This window comes from Siphateles boraxobius, unplaced genomic scaffold (genome assembly GCF_051911475.1).
Source record: "Siphateles boraxobius isolate OS27281-9 unplaced genomic scaffold, OSU_SipBor_1 66, whole genome shotgun sequence".
NCBI lineage: Eukaryota > Metazoa > Chordata > Actinopteri > Cypriniformes > Leuciscidae > Siphateles > Siphateles boraxobius.
Genome location: NW_027509193.1, coordinates 12,389,986 through 12,402,773, shown reverse-complemented (window position 1 = coordinate 12,402,773; position 12,788 = coordinate 12,389,986). Strand labels below are relative to the sequence as shown.

General features: G+C 38.5%; 1 protein-coding gene across 1 annotated transcript in view; it reads left to right on the top strand.

Annotated features, from left to right (window-relative positions):
* The window catches only part of ngfra (nerve growth factor receptor a (TNFR superfamily, member 16)), a 44,042-nt gene that overhangs the window by 13,773 nt on the left and 17,481 nt on the right, over window positions 1-12,788 (top strand). The window contains exon 3 of the mRNA XM_077212186.1: window positions 7,817-8,179. Within this exon, the coding sequence (XP_077068301.1) occupies window positions 7,817-8,179 (363 nt within the window). The remainder of the gene's footprint in view (window positions 1-7,816; window positions 8,180-12,788) is intronic.

Sequence of the window (12,788 nt, the reverse complement as noted above, 5' to 3'; positions counted from 1 at the left end):
TACTGTACAGTTCGGCATTTTAGCACCATTCACAACTTTTGACAGTGGAAACAGAAATAATTGCGTACCGTAGCGCTCAGTGGAAACGAGCCGTAATGTGGTGAATGATTTTGTGGTGAATGTGACATGGACATGTTTTCATAAGATTTACCCATATTTTTCTACAATGCGTAATTGAAATTCTGTTTGTTATAGGTACTGTAGGAGCAGTGCTGAACTGGAATCTGTCAGTGTATTAATTCAGAGACAGAAGACTAATGACTGATGGGGATCGGGAAATAACAGCATTAGATAATTATGTATTTAAGCACAGGCAACATCATATACCCTAATCCATTCAGACTAAGACTAATACAGTATAGCCCGTATTCATCTGAGAGAGAGAAAGAGAGAGGTTAATGCTACTGAACATTTAAGCAGAACTCAGGACTGGAGCCACTGCTGTTTTTATTGGCCTGTGCAGCCGCTCTACCGTCCCACGCAGCTTTGATTTATTACTTTAACTGTATTACAAATGAAACAGTCATACTAATAAAGAACAACTGAATTGTGAAAACAGAGCAAGAGAGAGCGAGAAACACATTCAAGTTTGTTCTGATAAACCAATATGGTTATGATTATAGATCAGAATACAGTGCATTACGCAATGGACGTTTTTTTTTTCCTAGGCCCGTTCAGTATTAAGTTACTTTACAAAATCTTTTAAAATGTGCCAGCAAAATATTGGCAAACATCTCTAGTTACAGTTCTCCTCCAGCAAATGACAGCCAAGCAGAAAACCAGCTCCGAAAGAAAAGCGTAAAAAGATATCACGCACCTGGCGGATTTGTCTGTAATTGTAAAGGGATAATAACGCACAGACTTCAGCTGATGACGTTACAGGAAGAACACCGCATGAGGCAGCTCAAGTCTTTTTCCATTTGCCCTCCTGACAGAAACGGTTGTGTGTGATGGAGCTATTTATTATGCGTGTAAACAGTCATCAGCAGAGCATGTGTGTGTGGGCTCTCCGTTGTTTTTGTTAGTTTTGTGATATCCGTTTATAATCAGTGCAGGGACGGCTGCGTTCAGGTGTATCCCTGCAAACACGTGGCTGGTGCTCTGTTCATCTGTTCATGGTTGTATGCACACACGCTCCATAGGAATGTCACACTAGTCTTTTCTCACTATAAAGATGATAAGTTTAAAGTGAACTCAAACAAGACTGAAGAAGTAAACACTAGAGTCAAACTATAGAAGAAATGAAAGTAAGATGGAGATCAGGCGGCATGTGGGCCATGTCATGTATTCTTCTCTAAAGGCGGAAGGGATATTACAGTAAACACAAAACAGACAAACAATACCATAGGCTGGACCCATGAGATAACAGTTATCCTGAGCATGTCATATGCTCATAGTTCATAATTTATAATAATTCATAATTTTTCAATTAATGAAAAATTATATTTAAGTACAGACAGACAGACATATTAGACAGACAGATGATGATGATAGATAGATAGATAGATAGATAGATAGATAGATAGATAGATAGATAGATAGATAGATAGAATATTTAGTTTGCTAGGTCAGCCTTAGTTGGGTGACAAATGGACTGATCTTTGAATTCTCCACTGCAGAACAAGGTCATATATATCCATTAATAATTAATGGAGGAGAAACGAAAGAGAGAGCGAGACAACAAACAGATGGGCTGAAAGGATTGTCCGGCTGAATTGACACTTTCAGAGCTCACCATGGGCTGCATCACATGACCCATATGTTGTTTACCCATCATCCCCCTCTCCTCCCATAGGGCACTGGAGACCAGTCAGCTTATTGCTCTTAGAAAGAACATTATTAATTGTGTGTGTGTGTGTGTGTGTGTGTGTGTGTGTGTGTGTGTGTGTGTGTGTGTGTGTGTGTGTGTGTGTGTGTGTGTGTGAAATATGGAGAAGAGCTACATTTTGTACCTACAACATCAAAAGGTAATTAACGAAGATTAAAAATAATTTAGCCTATAATCTGGGAATGAATACAACGGATTCGATTTTAATCCTGCATAATAAAAAACAGCGTTATCATTTCATCAACAATCTCATATTTATACAACATGTTTGAGCAGTTGTTTTTGCATGTTTTAGATGCCTTGATTATGGTAACCAAGTCATTAGCCTTAACATCCCCTGCACGACAAGAGTAAACATGACAAGAACAGAACATTGTGTGTTTTAAGGAAATCTTCCGTTCAAAGTATGGCAGAGAGGTGAACACCCCACCCTCAGGCCAACCTTACGCTTGAACACATCTGCCTGCCCAGCAATAAATTTTTCCAGATTCAAAAAGACATGATCTGTTGGTAAAACAAGCATCAACAGACTGCAGTGATGAATATCACTCTTCTTCCTTGTTCAGATCCTACATATTGTGAAATGTAGAAAATGTGATCTCAATGTTTTTATTTTTGTGATCTCAAAATTTTCTCCTAAGAAAAGGATCCCTGTAATCTCACATGCTTAAAGAGATCTTATCCCAAAATGCAACTCAAATAAAGTGTTTAAAAGGGGGGTTTCACTGTGATACCATAGAATTACAGCTCAGCTGTAATATCAATTGATAAAATAGCCTAGATAATTTGTTCTTGAAGAATTTGATGAATAATGTTCCTGCTGAATGTCTAACTTAGTTCATACTGAAATCCCTGAGTTGTGATTGCGGATTGATAAGAACATCTTGGTTAACTTGACTGTAACCCGGTTCCCTGAAAAAGCGGGAAAGAGATGCTGCGCTTGATTTTAAGTGCTATTGGAAAGAACTTCAACTTGTGGCAAACACGGCAAATAATTTGGCTTAAATAACCTGTGATGATGACGTCATCGGAATGCACACGTCAGAGGCTATTTATAGACGTGTGACAGGTGTGCTCATTTTGTCTGAAGAACGTCCTGAACATGCCCTCAGCGCCATGAGGGAACTTTGATTCTGGCTGTTGAGCTCAGTCGCTTAGCGGGCGATCAAAGGGTGTTTCCTGACTGAGACACCGTCAATCAGAGCGTTGCAAGCTGAATTTATAAAACCGTTCTGGTGATTTATATAAGCGACAACTGCTGTGTTATCTACCAGCACCAGGATATGGTAGCCTCTTAACTGCCGGAGGAAGTATTTCAGGGCCAGAAATACAGCCATCAATTCGAGGCAATTGATGTGCCAATCGAGATGAGGCCTCTCCAGACCCCTTTAGGCTGGACGGCCATCTGAGACCGCTTCCCTGCCCATCAGGGAAGCATCTGTCGTTAGCATCCTGTGACGACAGCACGGACCCAGAGTGGGAACCAAGGTGAGAAACTGGGGTCTGAGCCACATAGAAAAGGTAAGAAGGTAACCCTTATCGACTTTGGGGATTGGCCCTTGGATGAGATCCCTTGGCTTTGAGCCACAACTGGAACGGTCTCATGTGCAGAAGGCCCAAATGCATAACCGTGGACGTAGCTGCCATAAGACCATAGAGTGTAATCTAGGGATAGGCGATATGGACTACAACTATATCACGTTATTTTCTGGTATTTATTGTGATAATGATATCAAGACTAAAGAAAGTTATTCAAAGACTCGGAAGGAAAGATAATATCACAATGACATTTATTAATTTATATACCAGCAAATGAAAGCAAAAATATGAATGATAAAGTAATTTGGCTTAGGCCCTGTCCATAGCTCACTTTCGGCGAATGTTCACACACTTTTATTAATAAAATTAAACAAATACAAAAACAAAAGTATAAGCCAGCAGCCCCTCACGGACGACTGCTGGCCACACAAAACAGAAATAAAACAAAACATAAAATCAGGCCTGTATCTTCAGCGTCGTCGCTCCTCCGTGAGAGATGCGAGACCGGTGCGTCTCACAGGTGACGTTCATTATTACTCACGCCACCGGCCTCGCGCTGTTCTCTCACGTCCCTCGGCATCGTGCTGTTCGCCACAAGGGTTTTCACAGCAAATGTCATACACAGTAAGAACCATTTCTGTGCAAGGAAAAGATTCCATGGATGTTAAAGGTTCTTCATGGAACCATCAATGGAAATAAATAACCTTTATTTTTAAGAGTGTATAACATTTCCATTGCACAAGGGATCTTTATAGTAGAAATCTTATTAAATGTTCTTTACATTTTAAATAACTGAAAGGTTCTTTGGGGAACCAAAAAAGCTATTACTGTATATAGCATTTTCTGTAAAAACCCTATTCTGGTACCTTTATTTTGAGAATGTGTTCTCATCAATCTGCAATCACAACTTTTAGCATGAACTAAGTTAGAGATTTCAGCAGGAACATTTCTCATCAAATTGAAATGATATTACAACTGAGATCTTACCGTGTCAACAATTGTCAGAAAACTAGGACAAACATCTCAAACAAAGTTAACACTTAAATCAAAAGTTCAAATTGTAGCAGTATAAGAACTCACTTAGGGCCTAAATAGTTTTTTTTTTGCTTACTGATCCAGTTCACTGATATGAGTTTAACAGTCAACTGCAGGGGACGATTACCAATAAAACATTTGAAACAACATGAGGAAATTTACAGAATTTTTAAGTCTCCTAAGCTATAAAAGAGCAACATTTGAGTAATAAAATATTCCTCTGGATCAGTGTGGAAAACAGCTGTGTGACTGTTTTTGTTTCATGTTTGTGGTGTTTGATGAAAAGCTGTCCTGTGTTCCAGGAATACAAGAGCATTTCCAGCAGACATCTATCTGTATGTTTTTCTGCCTATCTCTGTTTGTTTGTTTAGCACCATAATAATTAAACAACAGGAACACACACAGATGAGAGAAAAACATGATTTAAAATTCTTGATCATATCTTACCCTTACTTTATGGTGAACCAGTCTAAAGCAGAAAAAACTGCCATTTGGAGAACCTTCAGATTAGTGTGCTGGTGATGACATTTATTGTGAATGTTCGGATGTGTATCTGCTGCTCGCTGTTTTAGAGTGCACTTCTGAGGTTTTCTTTATGAAATATTATCTTCATCCTAAGACGAATACGGCTGGTTTATTTGGTGTTAATGGTTCTAACTCATAGATTCCACCTTTAAATGTTTATGTAGACATAAAAAGAGTTTCATTCTTGCTGTACTAAAACAAAACTGATGTTTTTGCCTTTTCATCCTGTTCACATCCTGTTCACATTCCTTTGCTTTTTGTTGTAAGTTCCTGGATGTAATATAAAAGAGAAGCTGATAGTCCAATATAATAGCTCAGATTTATCTGTCAGATCCTTTTATGGTAATGACAGATTATCTAACATAAATTGGTCTGAACAAGTTTAAAATTGTATTGCTGTGTGTAACATGAATATTTGACCTTCTGTTTCCACACGATAGTGCAGAGGAAAATGTTTTGGCTCAGAAAGGCTTGTCATTTGTTTCATTTAAATATCAACTTTGTCTCAGATGTTTTCTCCTAAAATTCCTTTGGAGGATTTGGTTTCGGAAAAATGTAATGAGAAAAGTTCATGCCGAAAATCTCAGAATTTTGATTCCACGCTATATCTCCGAATCTAAGCTGAGAGACAAAAGTCTCAAATTAATTTGATTATACCGTCTAGCAGAAACATATTAAAGAGATCGTTTAAGAGAGAGAAAGTTGTCTTTGGTGTGGGGGAGAGAGAGAGACAGCCAGAGACCCCCATATCCACAAGCAAGAGCTGCCATGGCCGTGACCAGGCATTTAAAACAACCTGGTTTATAAAGAAGATCAAGCATAAACTGCTTTTTCATTTCTGTAAAAACAAAAACAAACAAACATATTCTTATTGTCCTCTAATCCTTGCTCTCACCTCTCCTGTTATCAGAGAGACAAAAGATCTAGGGAAAGATAAATATTGTGTACTTGTATACTGAACCTATTCTGTAAATTGTTCATGTGAAAATAATAAATATATTGATAAAAAAAGATCTAGGGAAAGATATTAAAATCCAAAATTTGCTGGGTTTAAATTGCAAACCCTTCAAATCCGTTACGCTGTCCAAAATGCCTGTCACACTTTCTTTGCTTTACAATAAACCCAATTTCACTCGAAGCCTCACCACACACAAACCCTTTGAATAAGTTACAGCTTTCGCAATAATTTTCCATCTCCTTGTTTTATTTTCATATGGCATTCTCAAATTTTCACATGGGAAAAACTCTTCTTGAGAAAAGCTCTTTAATAAAGCCTTTTAATAAAGTTAAACGCAACAAGATAACGCATTACTTCTGGGCTGAATTTAGGCACTACTAACGGTGTCAAGGAAGTCAAGAAACTTTTAAAAACTAAGTTGAAGTTATTGGAGTGATGGAAAAAGACAAAGAAAATAGCAAAGAAGACATGAACCCTTGTTCAACTGCTTGTTAATGGAAATATCTAATCAGCCAATCACATGACATCAACTCTATGTAGTCATGGTCAAGAAGACGATCTGCTGTAGTACAAACTGAGCAACAGAATTGGTAAGAACGGTGATTTAAGTGATTTTGAACGTGGTATGGTCTGTGGTATGGTCTGATCAGCTGATCTACTGGGATTTTGACACACAACCATCTCTAGGGTTTACAGAGAACGGTCTGAAAAAGAGAAAATTCACAGTGCATGGCAGTTCTGTGGGCGAAAATGCTTTGTTGATGCCAGCGGAGAATGGCCAGACTGGTTCGAGCTGATAGAAAGGCAACAATAACTCAAAAAAACCGAGGTCGCAGAAGAGCATCTCTGAACGCACAACACGTCAAACCTTAAAGCAAGAAGGGCTACAGCAGCTGAAGATCCCGTCAGCTAAGAACAGAAAATTGAAGCTACAATTCACATAAGCTCACCAAAAAAGAACAATAGAAGATTGGAAAAATGTTGCCTGGTCTGATGAGTCTCAATTTCTGCTGCAACATTTTTGAATCTATGCCAAAAAGTAATTTGGCAGTTAATGGGGCAAAAGGGGGTCCAACCCAGTATTAGCAAGATGTACTTAATAAAGTGGTATTAGCAGTCCATTACATCTCAATGATCAGATGGTGTAGAACCAATTGGAAATATGTAGAACAATAAGAAACATGTAGAAATCACAGCTTTTGAGCCATTCACCTGATCCATGAATGTCACGTGACTAAATCACCCTGCTAAAGAAAAAACGACAACACTGACTGGCTGCTGTCACCAAAGGGACGCATACAGTCCAAAACACTTCACTAGTGTCTACATCATGAGCTCCGACTGTCACCGGCAAAACATCTATAATATAATGAAATATAGTATAAATTATATTCTGTTTGCAAAAAAAGAAATAAAAAATAGGTACTCTTATGGAGAAAGATGCTCTTTGTAGCCAATATTTGTTACGACACAACCGGACAACCCTTGGTTTCTCCGTTGGACTGCACAGCTATTCTGCAATCTGAAAGGTGTTGAGGGTCTGTTTTATGTCGAGAGCAGTTTAAACTAAATTCAGATGCATTGTGTATACAGTAATGCCAGGTAGACTTGTGTTTTGACTGCAGAAATCATTGCCATATTAAAATGAACAGAACTGAACACACAGAGATCTCTATAACACAATGTAGCACATTGTTCATTTCCCTGATTACCAATTTGCTTCTCTTTGTCTGTTTTCACAGGCCTCGCCTCCTCACCGTTTTTCCTTGCCCGTAGTGTCTGATTATTATTATTATGATCACTGATTAATTATAATTAAAGTGCTAAAGACATAATGATTTAACCTGAGGGGTCATTATTTATAGCAGAAAGGCAGATTATACTGTAATTATCTTGTCATTCTGATTATGTCTCTCTTTTTCTCTCTCCAGGTGAGACATTCTCTGAAACATTCAGTCACACAGAGAGATGTCAGACATGTAAAGAGTGCACAGGTCTCATGCGTATGCAGACCCCCTGCACCGACTCGAACGACGCTGCGTGCGTGTGCAACTACGGCTACTTCATGAATGACCTGATTGGCCAGTGCGAGCCCTGCACTGTGTGTCCCCACGGTCAGGGAGTGCTGTTTCGCTGCGAGCACTCCCACGACACGGTCTGTGAGGAGTGTCTGGGAGACACCTACTCTGATCGCGAGAGCTCGCTGGACCCCTGCATGCCTTGCACCATCTGCGAGGAGGGGATAGAGATTCTCATCAGGAATTGCACACCCAATGAAGATGCATGGTGTCATGGTGAGAGAATAATGCACTCAAGAATATTATGTGTAAACAATCCAAATTGAAATAAAATAATGAAATTATTAATTAAAAAAATGACACAATCTAAAAGCAAAAAAAAAGCAAAAATAATAGAAATATATTTTACGATGGTTTGTTAGAAACATAAAATTTTGTTCCCATGTTTGTCAAACTATTTCAGCTTAATTTTTCAGTTTATTTACTTACTTTTTTCTTGCATATTTGAGTTGCACACAAAGAGAAAACCAATGCGTACTTGTAGCCTGTGGTCAGTCACTAAGAGCAACTGCACGAACACCACAAGCATTTTGTTTGGCTCTATAAGATGTGATTCTGCCTGATGTCTCTAACACTCTTTCTAACAGCCAAATTCTCTCAGTCTCAATCATAATGTTTGCTTGCCTCCATGTGTTTAAGGATCAATCTGGGTCATTTCCGCGTGTGTCTGCTTCTGGCCCTGCAGTTGAAAAGGTCAAAGTGCGGATATTATGTGCAAAGCCCTGTAGTTATAGAGGTCACAACAGTCCAAAAGGTCAAACCCAGTGACATGCAAACACACACATACACAGTTTGTAGTTTGCAAGACGTATACAAAGCAAACGTGCATTACAGTGATTTTACAACAGGTTATAGATGTTCTTAAAACCTCTTTAACAGGGGAAAACATCACTGTTAACCTCATGTGGCTTCTTACTTTTATAAAAAGTGTATTGCTTTAAAAAACAACAAAAAAACAACAACCGTCCACTACTGTTTAAACAGACTGCAATTCTGTGTGATGCCACTAGTAGTGCTGAAATTGCAGTTTCCCTTTAAAATGATTAATTATATTACTAATACTAATATAACATAATATATTGTTATCAAAGTATACTTTAATGTCCCTAAGAAGAAATTTGGTGCACAATTACAACATAAAACAAACAACCTTTCCTCCCCAAGGTCTTTCATATTCCCCAAACAAACACCCAGGTGAATGTTTGTTTCTGAGAGGACTTAAGACCCAGATATACTCACGGTGAAGTTCTTTGTGAAGTTCTTTCATCTAATGAAGTTCTTTCCAATGGTTCCCTAAGAAACACTGTGGCTGTTGCCAGCAAGTGAAGTGCTGGCCCCTTTTCTACCTCTTTAATCAAACACACAGAGAAAGCTCAGTTTCCATGGCTGGAGAGGGCATGTAATGTGGCGTGTCATTGCATTAGTGTGCTAGCACTTGGTCGGTGGGACTGTCTGATGTCTGAAGCCTGGGGCTGTATGTGTGTGAGGGTCATTATGGCTTCTGCTGCTGAGGAAGTTTAGGCAGGATGTGTCCGTTTGGGGTTTGGTCAGTTGTAGCTCTTTGGTGTGTGTTACACGCGGTATTAACATCTGTCTCAGGTAATCTGATCACCAATGGACAATGCCAAAAAAGACAGGTGTAAACGGGGTCCAAACTACTTTGTGATTGGATCACTCAAACCACATTTGGAGGTAGCTGAAAAATGCATGTGATCACATGGAATTTATAGTGTAAATGCTAATTGTGCCCTGACGCATCCTATAGTGTGAACTTCCTACACCAGTAGTGGCACCAAATTAATTTGCACAAAAGTGACTGTTTCCAAACAGTTTTCCTTAACGTTCTCCACCCAGGCAAACAGGTAGTCCTGTCCTAAACTCAAACTTTGAGCACTTTAGTTCAGCAGCCTTTGTTCACCAATTTGTGATTACTATTGAAGAACTATTAATTGAAAAATGACTCACTTTTAGCTGATTTACTAGGTGAATATATGCTAAAATGGCGTTTCAGATGCTTGACTTGAAGTACTCTACTTTGTGTGTGTGCTGTAGTGCAGCATAAGGAGATGAGAGATATCTCTGCAGGTGGAACCTGTAAATCATAAAACATCTGCAAGTGCTGTCTGTTATACTCACACACACAAATGTTCAGCTTCACTGGTATCAGTTCCTGTTCTCAAGTGCCTTTTCTATGAGGTGAGACAAAAATGTGAAAAAAAAAGCTAAAATGAGATGGCTTGTTTTATACTTCCAAGCAGTGTTGGGGAACTTTGCACTTACAGGAATTGATAACTTTTTTAAATAGAAAACAGTTATTTTAAATTGTAATAATATTTCACTGTAGTTTTGACCAAGTAAATGCAGCCTTGGTAAGCATTACTTCAGACTTCTTTCAAAAACAAAAAAAATATTACAGACCCCAAACAGTAGTGTTTTAAAAATACATAACTGCATTTAGGGTTGCAAACAATTTTTTCTTATTAACATGTAGTGTAGAAAACTAAACTACGTTTTCAAAAGCACAACATGACTGTAATTCAACTACTTTATAATTTGTTTGTATTCTAAATATCTCCCCAATACTGTCTTGACGATAATGTGATCATCCTTTGTGTGTATGGTTACACCACAGAGCAGCCTTGTTCTCCCATATCGCTCACACACACACACACACACACACACACACACACACACACACACACACACACACACACACACACACACACACACACACACACACACACACACACACACACACACACACACACACACACACACAGTGATAGAGGTCCTTGTGTACCCTGTACAGATGACTACCCTCTGTGAGTGCCTCATTATCTTCCTTAAAATGACCTTTTATGTGCCCTTTACTCCCTTTCTCTATCTTTCTTTCTTTCTGTCTGTGTATCTCTGACCCTTTCATGTCTATCTCTCTGGTGAATCAGTCATTTATGTTCCCTTTGATGAGGGTGGCGTATTAAAAATAAGCTCTGAGAATGAGTCAAAGGCACACATGACTGAATGACCAGTCTCTCTCGACGCTGGTGGTCCATGATGTATAGTGATTCACTTCCTGCAGCTCATATGGATTTAAGTGGCATGTGTCTGTGTGTGTATGTCTGTGTATGTGAGAGAGAGAGAGAGAGAGAGAGAGAGAGAGAGAGAGAGAGAGAGAGAGATATGTGCTGAGCTATTTTTTTTTTGGATCGATAAGGCCGTTGGACTTTCTTACACTTGTGTTTCATTCTGTGACCTCTATCGCAGCTACTGCATTACACACACACACACACACACACACACACACACACACACACACACACACACACACACACACACACACACACACACACACACACACACACACACACACACACACACACACACACACACACACACACACACACACACACACACACACACACACACACACGTCAGAGTATGTCAGTGGCTTGGAGCAACAGCAGTTCCCCCCCCCCCAGTTTTCTATAAAGCTACATTCTACAGTGTATATTTCTATTTGTTTTTATTTCAGTTTTAGTAATTGTAGCTCTTCAACTGGAACTTATTTAATTTATTTGACAAGGCAATATTTCTAATTTTCATTTAAGTTTTTCATGTAATATTTCTATTTTATTTTATTTCAGCATTATTTCAATTTCTGAAAACATTTGTATAGTTTTACTTTGAGTTAACAATAACAACACTTTTATGCACTGTTGCAATATATACAGCCCTCTTTACTTTCCAGAATGTTCATTTTTAGCTGCAGAAACGAAAACTTATACAAAAACTAAATGAAAACAGTTTGAACTGAAATAAAACAAAACTAACTGGGGGATAAAATATAAACTAAAATAAGTTTTTATGACTCCAACATATTTTGTGTGTTATTTTTAGTATAATATAAAACTAGAACAAACAACGATAATGAAAACGCAACAAAAATTTAACTAAACTGAAATGACAAATTGATAATATAACAATACACATGCATGCATATAAACAAATAGCCTCAAATTTATGAACTTCCCTTTTTTATATACCTTTTAAATAACAAATCCTTGTTTAAGACAGATTAATAAGTCTCTGTGTATTTGTGTGTTAATGCCTCCTGCTAGTGTAATTACTGCAGCTAATAAGAGCACTTAACAGCAAAGCTTCTGTTCATTTAGCATCCATTTAACACTCATACCACACACACACACACACACACACACACACACACACACACACACACACACACACACACACACACACACACACACACACACACACACACACACACACACACACACACACACACACACACACACACACACACACACACACACACACACAAAAAGAGAATAAGGGTTGCTGTGTGTGTGACAGTCTTTCGAGAGTGTTTTCTGTTAGATAAAGAGAACCATTATAACAAACTTGAAAAGGGTTGCCAGATAAGCTTTAAAATCCCTTAAAACAACAACAAAAAAACAGCACTGAGAGAGGATGAGAATAAAGACTCCTCATTAAAGAAGGCACCCAGCTGAGGGTTAACGAGCACTTCACACTTGGCACCTCGTCCCAAAAACTCCCCGTTAAGAAGGAAAATCATTAAAATGTAAAGAGAAGAATTTTTGAAATTGTTAAACTTTGGCTTGGCTGAGTTTTACCGCCACAGTCCAATAAAAGCACCGACGGTTTTCACTCAGGTTTCAAGCTCAGTCAGGCTGAAAACACATCCACATATCGCAAATTCACATACCCTTTTTTCAATCAGAAAGACAGAGAAAGAAAAAGAGATCTCTCAGAAATCATTTAACTTTTAGTGCAAACTCGGAAACGA